The following is a 12,500-nucleotide window of genomic DNA, read 5'->3' as shown; positions in this document are numbered from 1 at the left end:
ACTCTCCATCACACAGAAAGTAGAACAAGCTAACTAGCATAGGCCTATTCATCCTCATACACACAGAGTTGTGCTACTAAATAAGATAACACCAGATATACAACAACAAGCTAACACACAGACATGGCTCTATTGATTTAGAACAGCACACCACTCAGAACACACACACACACACACACAAGCACACATGCACGCACACACACAGCTCTATTGATTTAGAGCGGAACGAGACGTAGCAGTAGAGTGGCAGTCCCTATAGACACAGCCATATTATGGGATGCCATGTACAGTACTGTATTCGCCATATGTACTACATGCATTATATATGAACAATTCATTCATGATGTGACAAGAAGAGATGTCTTGAACAGACACAGACTGGAGCAGAGAATTGTGTGTGTGTGTGTGTGTGTGTGTGTGTGTGTGTGTGTGTGTGTGTGTGTGTGTGTGTGTGTGTGTGTGTGTGTGTGTGTGTGTGTGTGTGTGTGTGTGTGTGTGTGTGTGTGTGTGTGTGGAGGGAGGGGGTGGTGATGTTTGTTTTAGTAGTCCTGTGTGGGCATTGCTGCATATATAAACTCGCTTTCTTTGCCTGTCATGCACACACACACACACACACACACACACACACACGCACACACTCTCTCACATACACACACACACACACACACACACACACACACACACACACACACACATGCTGGCACGCATATACACAACACACACATAATCATATAATCAAAGTTTTGCTTCCAGACATGTAAGATTCATTTGTAGATCTACAGTGTGTGTGTGTGTGTGTGTGTGTGTGTGTGTGTGTGTGTGTGTGTGTGTGTGTGTGTGTGTGTGTGTGTGTGTGTGTGTGTGTGTGTGTGTGTGTGTGTGTGTGTGTGTGTGTGTGACAGTGTTGACTTTGACCGGCTTCTCCTGAGGGCACTCACAGTAGGAGGAGAGGAACAGTGCAGAATACAAAAGATAAACACACACACACACACACACACACACACACACACACACACACACACACACACACACACAGTAAACACACACACACACGCACACCTAAACACATAAACACACATGAGGAAGACAAAGAGGAATTTAACATTAAATGCTTTCAAAGTATGAAAGTCTCTGATAAAAGAAGATGGGGAAATCAACTTATATGGAGAGAGAGAAGAGAGAGAGAGAGAGAGAGAGAGAGAGAGAGAGATGGACAGGATGAGAAATAGAGAGTGTGTGTGTGTGTGTGTGTGTGTGTGTACCATTAGAGTTGGTTTATGGATCACAAGGGGAAAACAATCTCATGGTCTGAAGGCAAGGCACTGTCTGAAGGCAAAGTTCTGTAATGAAGACCGGTGAACCTAACAACAGCAAAGCTCTATTAGTGTGTGTGTGTGTGTGTGTGTGTGTGTGTGTGTGTGTGTGTGTGTGTGTGTGTGTGTGTGTGTGTGTGTTTGTACAGCTTCGTACATTAGTGGCAAGTGTAAGTATCATGGGAAATCTTCCTATGTGAGAACAACCACTGCAACCGTGTGTTATATACTGGGCAAGTACTGCTGTCAACAGAATAGAGAGAGAGTGTGTGTGTGTGTGTGTGTGTGTGTGGGTGGGTGTGGGTGTGTGCTGGGAGTGCATTGATAGCTGTTAACAGGATGGTAGCCTGGTGTCCTAGCCCCAGGATTACTATGTTATAACTCTCTCAACACTTTCTGATAAACACACACACACACACAAAAACAAACACACACACACACACACACACTATCTCTCCTACACACACATCCTCTGTCTCCTATACACACAAACACACCCTCCCTCTCCTAAACACACACACACACACCCTCTCTCTCATAAACACACTTTGTCAGTCTCACAGCCATCCCACTGAGAAAAGGGGAGCCCTTCAACAGTCTCTTATAAGCACACACCTCGTCAATACACTATCACACACACACACACACACACACACACACACACACACACACACACACACACACACACACACACACACACACACACACACACACACACACACACCCCTTCACACCTCCTCAACACACTCTGGTATCCTCGACACTTGCTTATGAACACTGATGACACCATTGCCCTCTAATAAACACACACATTGTTGCCACTTTCTCATAAATAAATACACCACTCACACTTTTAAAACAGTCACACATCTTGTCAATGCTCTGACATAAACACACACGGTGTTGAGTCTCTCTCATAAACACACACAAATAATTTAAAACACACACACACACACACTCACTCACTAACACAATTAACACTTGAACTCTCTCTGATTATCATTCACTTTGTCACTGCTCTCTCTTAAGCACACACACAATCTTGATACTCTCTCAAAACCACAAAACTCTCTCTCTCACACACACACACACACACACACACACACACACATACTGTATTCATTCATATATGTACAGTTGCACTTTCACGCCTGGCTCATTGAATCCGAACGTGGAGTGTTTCCCTTAGAGAGCGGTGTGGGTATGTGTGAAAGCAGCAACCACACTCTGTTGTGGAACAACACACACGGACCGAGACCGCATGAGAGATCGTTTCCACTCCTAAACACACTTCAGCCGTGTGAGATCGCTTCCACTCCTAAACACACTTCAGCCGTGTGAGATTGTTTCCACTCCTAAACACACTTCAGCCGTGTGAGATCGCTTCCACTCCTAAACATACTTCAGCCGTGTGAGATTGTTTCCACTCCTAAACACACTTCAGCTGTGTGAGATCGTTTCCACTCCTAAACACACTTCAGCTGTGTGATTCTCTTGTTCCTTATCAGTGTGTTCTGCGTTCCTCCAGCATGTCCCATGCTTTCCACCGTGTTCCTCTCACATGTTCTCTAATGTGTTCTTTAGAAGTGTGTTCTGTGTTCCTCTGTGTGTGTGTGTGTGTGTGTGTGTGTGTGTGTGTGTGTGTGTGTGTGTGTGTGTGTGTGTGTGTGTGTCTGCAGTGCATGTGAAAGCGGGGACGTGTGAGGTGATTGTTCTGTACCTTCTTTAAAAGTGTATTCTGTGTTCCTGTGTGTGTGTGTGTGTGTGTGTGTGTGTGTGTGTGTGTGTGTGTGTGTGTGTGTGTGTGTGTGTGTGTGTGTGTGTGTGTGTGTGCAGTGCATGTGAAAGCGGGGACGTGTGAGGTGATCGCTGCCCACCGCTGCTGCAACAAGAACAAGATCGAGGAGCGATCGCAGACCGTCAAGTGCTCCTGTTTCCCTGGGCAGGTCGCCGGGACGACGAGAGCCGCGCCCTCATGTGTAGACGGTAAGATTCTGGAACACCTCTGTCCCTCTGAAGTTCTGTAAGGTTCTGTAAGGTTCTAGGACACCTGTGGCTCTCTGAAGTTCTGTAAGGTTCTAGAACACCTCTGGCTCTCTGAAGTTCTGTAAGGTTCTGGAACACCTCTGGCACTCTGAAGTTCTGTAAGGTTCTGTAAGGTTCTAGGACACCTGTGGCTCTCTGAAGTTCTGTAAGCTAAGTTTTAGAACACCTCTGGCTCTCTGAAGTTCTGTAAGCTAGGTTCTAGAACACCTCTGGCTCTCTGAAGTTTTATGTCAAGTCTTGTTCTGTGAGATTCTATGTCCAGTGGTGATATTGCTCTATGTCAGATCTTTTTCTGTGAAGTTATAAGTTAGGTCTTCAGTTATGTAAACGTTTATGTCACCACTTGTTTTTAACATTCTGTGTCATATATGGTTCTGAAGGTTCTTTGTTAAATCTGGCTCTGTATCTGTTCTGGATATATTCTACTGCTAGTTCCTTTGGTTCTATCCATGTTAGTAGAGAGTTACATAATAAGATCGAGAGCTCTGAGATGTGTGTGTGTGTGTGTGTGTGTGTGTGTGTGTGTGTGTGTGTGTGTGTGTGTAAGATCGAGAGCCCTTCAGCTACAGACAGATTCAGCTACAGAGATTCAGAGATATTAACCCAACCACGTGCCAACATCTGAGAGTTCATATTCGCCTCAGGTAGCTCTTGTTTGAATTATTCTAATTATGAATTAATCATTATCATTATAACAAATTATTCTCTTCTAAGAGGTGTGTGAATAGTAGAGGTTATATAATGAGGTCTCATGGCAGCGAAATTATGGGGTTTTAGACACTCAGCTATGGTAAGAAAATAATTTACTACCTGTGAGTGAAGATCAAAGTGATACTTCTAAACCTTTTCTAGACTGTTGGGCCATTTGAACTGAAATATAACTGCCATCGCATCTGCTGCACCTTTCATATCAACTGTTTTGGAACACCAGAGCATCTAGTGATGTGGGTCTGTAGATGGCCTGTGGTGATGTGGTCTTTAAATGGCCTTATTGGTGATGTGGTCTTTAAATGGCCTTATTGGTTATGTGGTCTTTAAATGGCCTTATTGGTGATGTGGTCTTTAAATGGCCTTATTGGTGATGTGGTCTTTAAATGGCCTTATTGGTGATGTGGTCTTTAAGTGGCCTTATTGGTGATGTGGTCTTTAATTGGCCTTATTGGTGATGTGGTCTGTAGATGTCCTGTGGTGATGTGGTCTTTAAATGGCCATATTGGTGATGTGGTCTTTAAGTGGCCTTATTGGTGATGTGGTCTTTAATTGGCCTTATTGGTGATGTGGTCTTTAAATGGCCTTATTGGTGATGTGGTCTGTAGATGTCCTGTGGTGATGTGGTCTTTAAATGGCCATATTGGTGATGTGGTCTTTAAATGGCCTTATTGGTGATGTGGTCTTTAAATGGCCTTTGATACAGACCCACATTGGTGATGTGGGTCTGTAGATTGCAGGTGCTTATTTAAAGCAGAGTGATGCTCATTGTGAAGTAAGTAAGTAAGTAAGTACTTTATTTGTATAGCGCTTTTCACAGATAAAATCACAAAGTGCTTTACAATACATAATAAAATACACATAACAAAAATAAAATTCAGGCATAAAATACACTTTTTAAAAGAGAATAATAAAAAGAAAAGGAAATCATAAAAGAAAAAGGCATAAATAAATAGGGAGCTACAAAGGATTTAAAAGAGGGTCATGTCACAGGTTTAAAAAGGCCATCCTGAAGAGGTGGGTTTTAAGCCTCCCTTTAAAAAGGTCAATACTACCCGCAGACCTAACCTCCATGGGAAGTGAATTCCATAGCTTGGGGGCTGCAGCAGCAAACGCCCTATCGCCACAAGTCCTAAGGCGAGTGCGGGGTACAGCAAGCAGGTTGTGATTATTGGATCGGAGGGAGAGGGGAGCAGAGTGAGGGTGAATGAGGTTGGTGAGGTAAACAGGAGACTGACCATGGAGGGCTCTGTATGCTAGTGTTAGAATTTTAAATTGTATCCTGTAGGCCACAGGGAGCCAGTGAAGTGAATGAAGTAGAGGGGTGACATGGGTGCGCCTGTTTGATCTGGTGAGGAGTCTGGCAGCTGCATTCTGGATGGATTGCAAACGGTGGAGTACAGATTTGTTGAGTGAAGAGAACAGAGCATTACAGTAGTCAATACGGGATGAGATGAAGGCATGAATGAGCATTTCTAACTCTGACTGGGAAACCACAGATCTCAGCTTGCATATGTTTCTCAGGTGAAAGAAACAGGATTTGGTGAGTGATTTAATGTGGCTGTCAAAAGATAGGGACTTGTCAAACAATACCCCTAAATTCCTTATACTAGGACGCACAAGAGTTGAAAGACAGCCAAGGTTTTGCTGTATTGTGGGCAGCACTTTGTCTGGGGCAACAACTAAGACCTCTGTCTTGTCCATATTGAGTTGCAGAGAATTTTCTGCTAGCCAACCCTTGATGGCAGATAGACAGTCAAGCAGCTTTGAAAGCTTGGGGGTCTCATTTGGCCTAAGGGTAAAATGAAGCTGCATATCATCAGCATAAAAATGATAGGCAATGTTAAAACTCCGAATTATCTGGCCCAGGGGCAGCATATACAAAGAGAACAGTAAAGGGCCCAACACTGACCCCTGGGGGACACCACAGGTCAGGGGGGACTGGGCAGAGAGAAATTCACCAAGGGACACGGCAAAACTTCTATCGGCAAGGTACGACGTGAACCAATCAAGCGCCATGCCCGAGATGCCCACCCAGTCTCGCAGCCGATTAATCATTATACAATGATCCACAGTATCAAAGGCAGAGCTGAGGTCGAGAAGTACCAGCACAGAACAACAGCCAGAGTCAGACGCCATCTGTATGTCGTTGTGCACTCTCACCAGGGCAGTTTCCGTAGAATGCAGTTTTCTGAAGCCAGACTGGAAAGTATCCAAAAGCTCAGAACTGTCAAGAGCACGAGTGAGTTGGTTAGCAGCAACTTTCTCAAGTATCTTGGACAGCAGTGGTAGTTTGGATATGGGTCTGTAGTTTTTTAGCACTGTTGGATCCAGATTAGCTTTTTTTAGTATAGGTTGGATAATGGCATGCTTGAAAAAGGTGGGGACGTGGGTGAAGTGTTTAATGTTACTGTAGCATCAGCTGGACCATAGCATCAGAGTGATGCTGATTGTGAGGTATTTAATGTTAGCATCAGTTGGACCATAGCATCAGAGTGATGCTCATTGTCAAGTGTTTAATGTTAGCATCAGTTAGACGATAGCATCTCATCGTGGCATCAGAGAGATGCTGATTGTGAATGAGACCCTAATTAGAGAAGGGTGGTGCAAGACTCACAGAGGAAAGAGATAAAGAGATAAAGAGATAAAGAGAGGGATGACAAAGACTGAGTGAGAACGAAAGAGACAGGGATGAGGAGAGATATGGTGATGACTGTGTGTGTGTGTGTGTGTGTGTTGTTGGTGGAGCGCAGGCTGGAACTATTCATTTAATAGTGTGTCCATGGCAGCCTCGTGACAGGCAGATCGATTTGTATCTGATTTTCTTTACTGTAAGAGCAGAGTCCCCTCTCCTCTCCTTTCTCCCCCTCTCCACTCCTCTCTCATTCCTCCCCCTCTCCTCTCCTCTCCGTTCTCCCCCACTCCACTTCTCTCTCCTCTCTTCTCTCTTTCCTCCCCCTCTCCTCTCCTTTCTCCCCCGTCTCCACTCCTCTCTTCCGCTCTCCTCTCCTTTCGTCTTCTCTCTCTTTCCCTCATGATGGCCTATGTGAGTGGAAATGTCAAATGAGACACCCTCTAGCCTTCCCTTTCTCTACCTCTCCTTCTCTATCCCCCTCTCTCTATCCCTCACTCTCTGTCCCTCTCTTCTCACCTCATTTCTCTCTCTCTCTCTCTCTCTTTCTCTCTCTCACTTTTATCTCTTCCTCTATCCCTCTCTTGGCCCCTGTGTTGTTGCCTGGAGTTGAAAGGATGGCCTGTACGATAAGCACTCAGCTGGCTCCACATACACCTGGCCACCACAATCGAATCTTATAGCTGAACTATAATACCAGGCACCTACTGTCAGGTTAGGTTACGCGCCGACCTCTGTGATGTCAATGACCTAAGACTTCTATGTGTACAGATCAAGTCTTCCCAAAGAATAACCAGGCTTTTTAGTACATAAGAAGTCAGTGGAACATCAAGGCCCTGACAGTTAACTCACGCGTAAAACATTCGGTCTCAGTAAACAGCTGAAACTCAGGTCATTTATAAGAGGTGCTTAGTTTCAAGGCTTAAACTAAGACTCAGAAAGAATAGAAAAGAATCACAGAAGAGAGACGTTATCTTTACCATCCTGTTTGGGAAGTGGTAGCCTCGTCCCAAAACAGAATACAAGCTGAAAGAATCGGACGTTGGATTAAAATAGTTTTATAATTCAGCATTTTTAAATACAGCAAAAATGCGGCACAATACAGCTTGTTGGTTACAATATGTAGGAAAAAGATAATTCCATTTTGTGGTGAGAAGGAAAAACAAAAGAAATTAATCCAATAGACGTAGTAATTCCATTTTGTGTTGAAAAAGGAAAAACGTAAGAAATTAATCCAATCGTGTCGAAAAAAAGCAAAGAGACAAAATGAATTCTCGTTCCGTGATCTCCCTTGTCCGGGTGTAAGGCCACGAGCAGCAGGTGGATGATGCGGAGTTCCGATGTTCACTGGAGCACTAAGTCCCGCATACTTGGTTTCGCGACGACGTACGGAGTTCACATAATAACTATCAGGAGCTACAGAGTAACGCAACACGTAAGACGAGGAAAGAAGAAGAAGCAGCCCCGATCTTTCGTTGACCTGCTACTTATAGTCCTGATTTTTCCGTGACCCCATGGTCCTCCCCTACACATTCCTGGGGCGGTGCCCTCTTCACAGAACTTGATGGAGACTAAACTTACTTCAGAACATTCTAGACAGTCAATGGCACACATCTCCGGGTTACAAAGCGGAGTTTTACATACATTCAGTGTTGACGAGAACATTCTAGTTGAGACAGAGATGCATTCAATATCGGCATTAACAGGTTTTAACATACAAACTGTTTACATTTGATAACAGGTATTACACATTAAGATGTAGCATGCATATTACATTCTATTGAGAGTACTTGGTTACATTCAACAGTGTATAGCCTATTTAAACATGTTGGTTGGTTACGTTCAAACATACATCGTACACATTTGCGTTCGCAGGGAGTATATTTGTTACATTCAGGATTATAAGTATTTCATTGCATTTGGTTACATTGTCGTGGTTTTTTAATCAGGTAAAAGGCATGTCTTTATTGAAGGCACGTAAGTCGTTTTATAGTATTTTCATACATTTTTATTTTCACACATTATTCCCCAAAACCCCATATCTAACGTAACACTCCTTGTATGTTGTTATTAGTCAGCACTTTCATAGCATAACATTTTGTTCAGTCATTCTGTAGTTTATTGGATAAGAATTTTATAGCGTCATTCTTTCAGTCTTCACAACTTTCAGTCTCACAAGCTCCTCATCACCAAGCGTTCAATTCAGTCTTTCGGAGCTATTTGTTCAAGTAGGCCTAATCACACACATTCTTCAACAGTTACGCACATTCCTTCTCTTACATTCAAACTGGCACACTTCATTCAGGAATGGTTAGCGGGACAACAGTGTACTATATGGTTTCTGTTACGTTACTTTCTTTATCTACTTAAGCAAGGTTTTCAAGGCAGGTGTCTCTCCTTGAGAGGACATCTCACATCTGGCTGATTTGCGCTGACGCAAAAGCAGCGAAGTGGGCGCGAATTCACGCATGCGTTCGGTGCTCCATGGGTGGGGCCAAGGAGTCACGACACCCCACCCTCTCTCTTTTCATCTCTCATCCACGCTGTACACACACACACACACACATACACACACACACACACACACACACACACATACACACATATACACTCCACCAAACTGCCCCCTCCTTCACAGCAGTCTGACGGGTATGCTCATGATCCTGATATTGAAGAGATCCTCGCTTTTCATTCTCTGCATACACACACACACACATTCACTCTGATGCACACAAACACACTGACATACACACATGCACACACTTTCACACACACACATACAATCTGACAAGCACATACACACACACACACACACACACGTATACATTTACTAGCACACACGAAACACACACTGATAGCCTGACACCAACAAAAAGGGTACACGCAAGCTGTTTGACAGATAGGCGCACACACGCATGCACGCACGCACGCACGCACGCACACACGCACGCACGCACACACACACACACACACACACACACACACACACACACACACACACACACACACACACACACACACGCACACACACACAGACACATATTGACACACAGCACTTTAAAGAGGAACACTATCGCTCTGTTCTTTTTCCTCATCACTCTCTCTCTCATTTTTCTCTCAGCCTTCTCTTCCTCTTCTGTGTGTGTGTGTGTGTGTGTTTGTGTGTACTCATCTCTTTTTTCTCCTCTCCCTGTAGTGTCCATTGTGACCCAGAAGTGGTGATGTCAGATGCAGCCGTGTGTGTGTGTGTGTGTGTGTGTGTGTTTATATATATTTACTCATCTCTATTCTCCTCCCTACAGTGTACATCGTGACCCAGAAGTGGTGGTGTCAGATGCAACCGTGTGTGTGTGTGTGTGTGTGTGTGTGTGTGTGTGTGTGTGTGTGTGTACTCACCTTTTTTTTCTGCCCGTAACGTCCATCGTGGCTCAGAAGTGGTGGTGTCAGATGCAGCTGTGTGTGTGTGTGTGTGTGTGTGTGTGTGTGTGTGTGTGTGTGTGTGTGTGTGTGTGTGTGTGTGTGTGTGTGTGTGTGTGTGTGTGTGTGTGTGTGTGTATACTCATCTCTTGTCTCTGCCCTTAGCGTCCATCGTGGCTCAGAAGTGGTGGTGTCAGATGCAGCCGTGTGTCTGTGTGTGTGTGTGTGTGTGTGTGTGTGTGTGTATACTCATCTCTTGTCTCTGCCCATAGCGTCCATCGTGGGTCAGAAGTGGTGGTGTCAGATGCAGCCGTGTATGGACGGAGAGGAGTGTAAGGTGCTGCCAGATCTCACCGGCTGGAGCTGCAGCAGCGGCAACAAGGTCAAAACCACCAAGGTCAGTGCACAGGTCAAAGGTCAAATCTCAGAGTCGAACAGCAGAGTTCAAAGATCAAGTGGAGTCAAAGTTGAATGCCAATGCTGCCATTCTTGATTGCTTTAGTAAGGGCCATCACAGGCCAGACAGCTAAATGACATTTCCTGTGAGAAAATCATAACACATCAAAAGGTCATGCAAAAGTTTGTGTGTGTGTGTGTAGTATCTAGTGGGCTCAGTTAAGCTCTTCTAAAGCCCCACTGAAGAGAAAACACACACACACACACACACACACACACACAGTGTTCTGCTAGTGTAGTGTGCTAAAGTTAGCACCTGCTGGAGCTCTGCTAGTGTAGTGATGCTAAAGTTAGCGCTTGCTGGAGCTCTGCTAGTGTAGTGATGCTAAAGTTAGCGCTTGCTGGAGCTCTGCTAGTGTAGTGATGCTAAAGTAAGCACCTGCTGGAGCTCTACTAGTGTAGTGATACTAAAGTTAGCGCTTGCTGGAGCTCTGCTAGGGTAGTGATACTTAAGTTAGCGCTTGCTGTAGCTTTGCTAGGGTAGTGATGCTAAATTTAGCGCTTGCTGGAGCTCTGCTAGTGTAGTGATGCTAAAATTAGGGCATGCTAGAGCTCTACTGGTGTAGTGATGCTAAAGTTAGAACCTGCTGGAGCTCTACTAGTGTACAAGTGTAGTGATGCTGAAGTTAGTGCCTGCTAGAGCTTTACTAGTGTAGTAGCTCTAAAGTTAGCACCTGCTGGAGTTCTGCTAGTGTAGTGTGCTAAAGTTAGCACCTTCTGGAAGTTAGCGCTTGCTGGAGCTCTGCTAGTGTAGTGTGCTAAAGTTAGCGCTTGCTGGAGCTCTGCTAGTGTTGTGGGGCTAAAGTTAGCGCCTGCTGGAGCGCTGCTAGTGTAGTGTGCTAAAGTTAGCGCTTGCTGGAGCGCTGCTAGTGTAGTGTGCTAAAGTTAGCGTCTGCTGGAGCGCTGCTAGTGTAGTGTGCTAAAGTTAGCGCTTGCTGGAGCTCTGCTAGTATAGTGTGCTAAAGTTAGCGCTTACTGGAGCTCTGCTAGTGTAGTGGGGTAAAGTTAGCGCTTGCTGCTGCTAATGGAACAGAAAAGTTGTTTTTAATGAATCTGCCTCCCATGACCTGTGGGTTTTCACATCTGAAGCACTGGGAGTGGAAGTGTCTTTCTGAGCTGTGAGTCTGTGTGCATGTCTGTGTGTGTGCACGCTTGTCTGTGTGTGTTTAGGGGGGTTGGGAATATCTGTGCGTGTTTGTTACTGATGTGGTATCATGTGATGATGATCCGTTGTCATGTTGGGTGTTTGTAGTGTGTGATTTAACGGAGCGCAGCTCAATTATGTGTAAAGAACTCCGTGCTGGTCTGCCCTCTGAGTGACCCTGCCGTTTCTGCTAGACAAACACAGCTCACTAATGATGTAGGATCAGGTGTGGTGCTGTCTCTGCGTGAGTTTGTGTGTGTGTGTGTGTGTGTGTGTGTGTGTGTGTGTGTGTGTGTGTGAGGTTGTCATGCTAAATTATGCTAAAGTGTAGAGTCCATTGGGTCCTTCCCAACTCTGTGATTTCAGACAGGCATCTGTGTAGTCCTCTCCCTCTGCCTGTGATCACTGAATGCTCAAAGAGAGAGCCAACAAGATGTGACACGCACACACACACACCTACACACACACACACAATGTCCTATGTCCTCTACAACAACAACACACAAACACACACACACACACACACACACACTCACACACACACACACACACAGTACACATATACACAAATAAACCAAAACACAGATAGCAAAGGGACCACATATGCATACATGCAAAGTACACACACACACACAGCGGATCAGCAGGAGGCATAGCTCAGACCACCCGCAGAGTGCCCCACTTGTGTGTGTGTGTGTGTGTGTGTGTGTGTGTGTGTGTGTGTGTGTGTGTGTGTGTGTGTGTGTGTATGTGTGTGTACGTACGTGTGTGTACGTGTGTGGGT

At 44.9% G+C, this 12,500-nt stretch overlaps 1 protein-coding gene across 1 annotated transcript in view; it reads left to right on the top strand.

Annotated features, from left to right (window-relative positions):
• Positions 1-3,139: 3,139 nt before the first annotated feature.
• Positions 3,140-12,500, top strand: part of tafa3b (TAFA chemokine like family member 3b) — a gene marked incomplete at its 5' end in the record, with an annotated part of 18,093 nt that continues 8,732 nt past the window's right edge. The window contains 2 exons of the mRNA XM_062542166.1: positions 3,140-3,299; positions 10,389-10,513. Of these exons, the coding sequence (XP_062398150.1) occupies positions 3,140-3,299; positions 10,389-10,513 (285 nt within the window). The remainder of the gene's footprint in view (positions 3,300-10,388; positions 10,514-12,500) is intronic.

The sequence above is a fragment of the Sardina pilchardus genome, chromosome 7 (assembly GCF_963854185.1).
Source record: "Sardina pilchardus chromosome 7, fSarPil1.1, whole genome shotgun sequence".
NCBI lineage: Eukaryota > Metazoa > Chordata > Actinopteri > Clupeiformes > Clupeidae > Sardina > Sardina pilchardus.
Note: the sequence above shows the minus strand (reverse complement) of the source record. Positions and strands in the feature narration are given on the sequence as shown.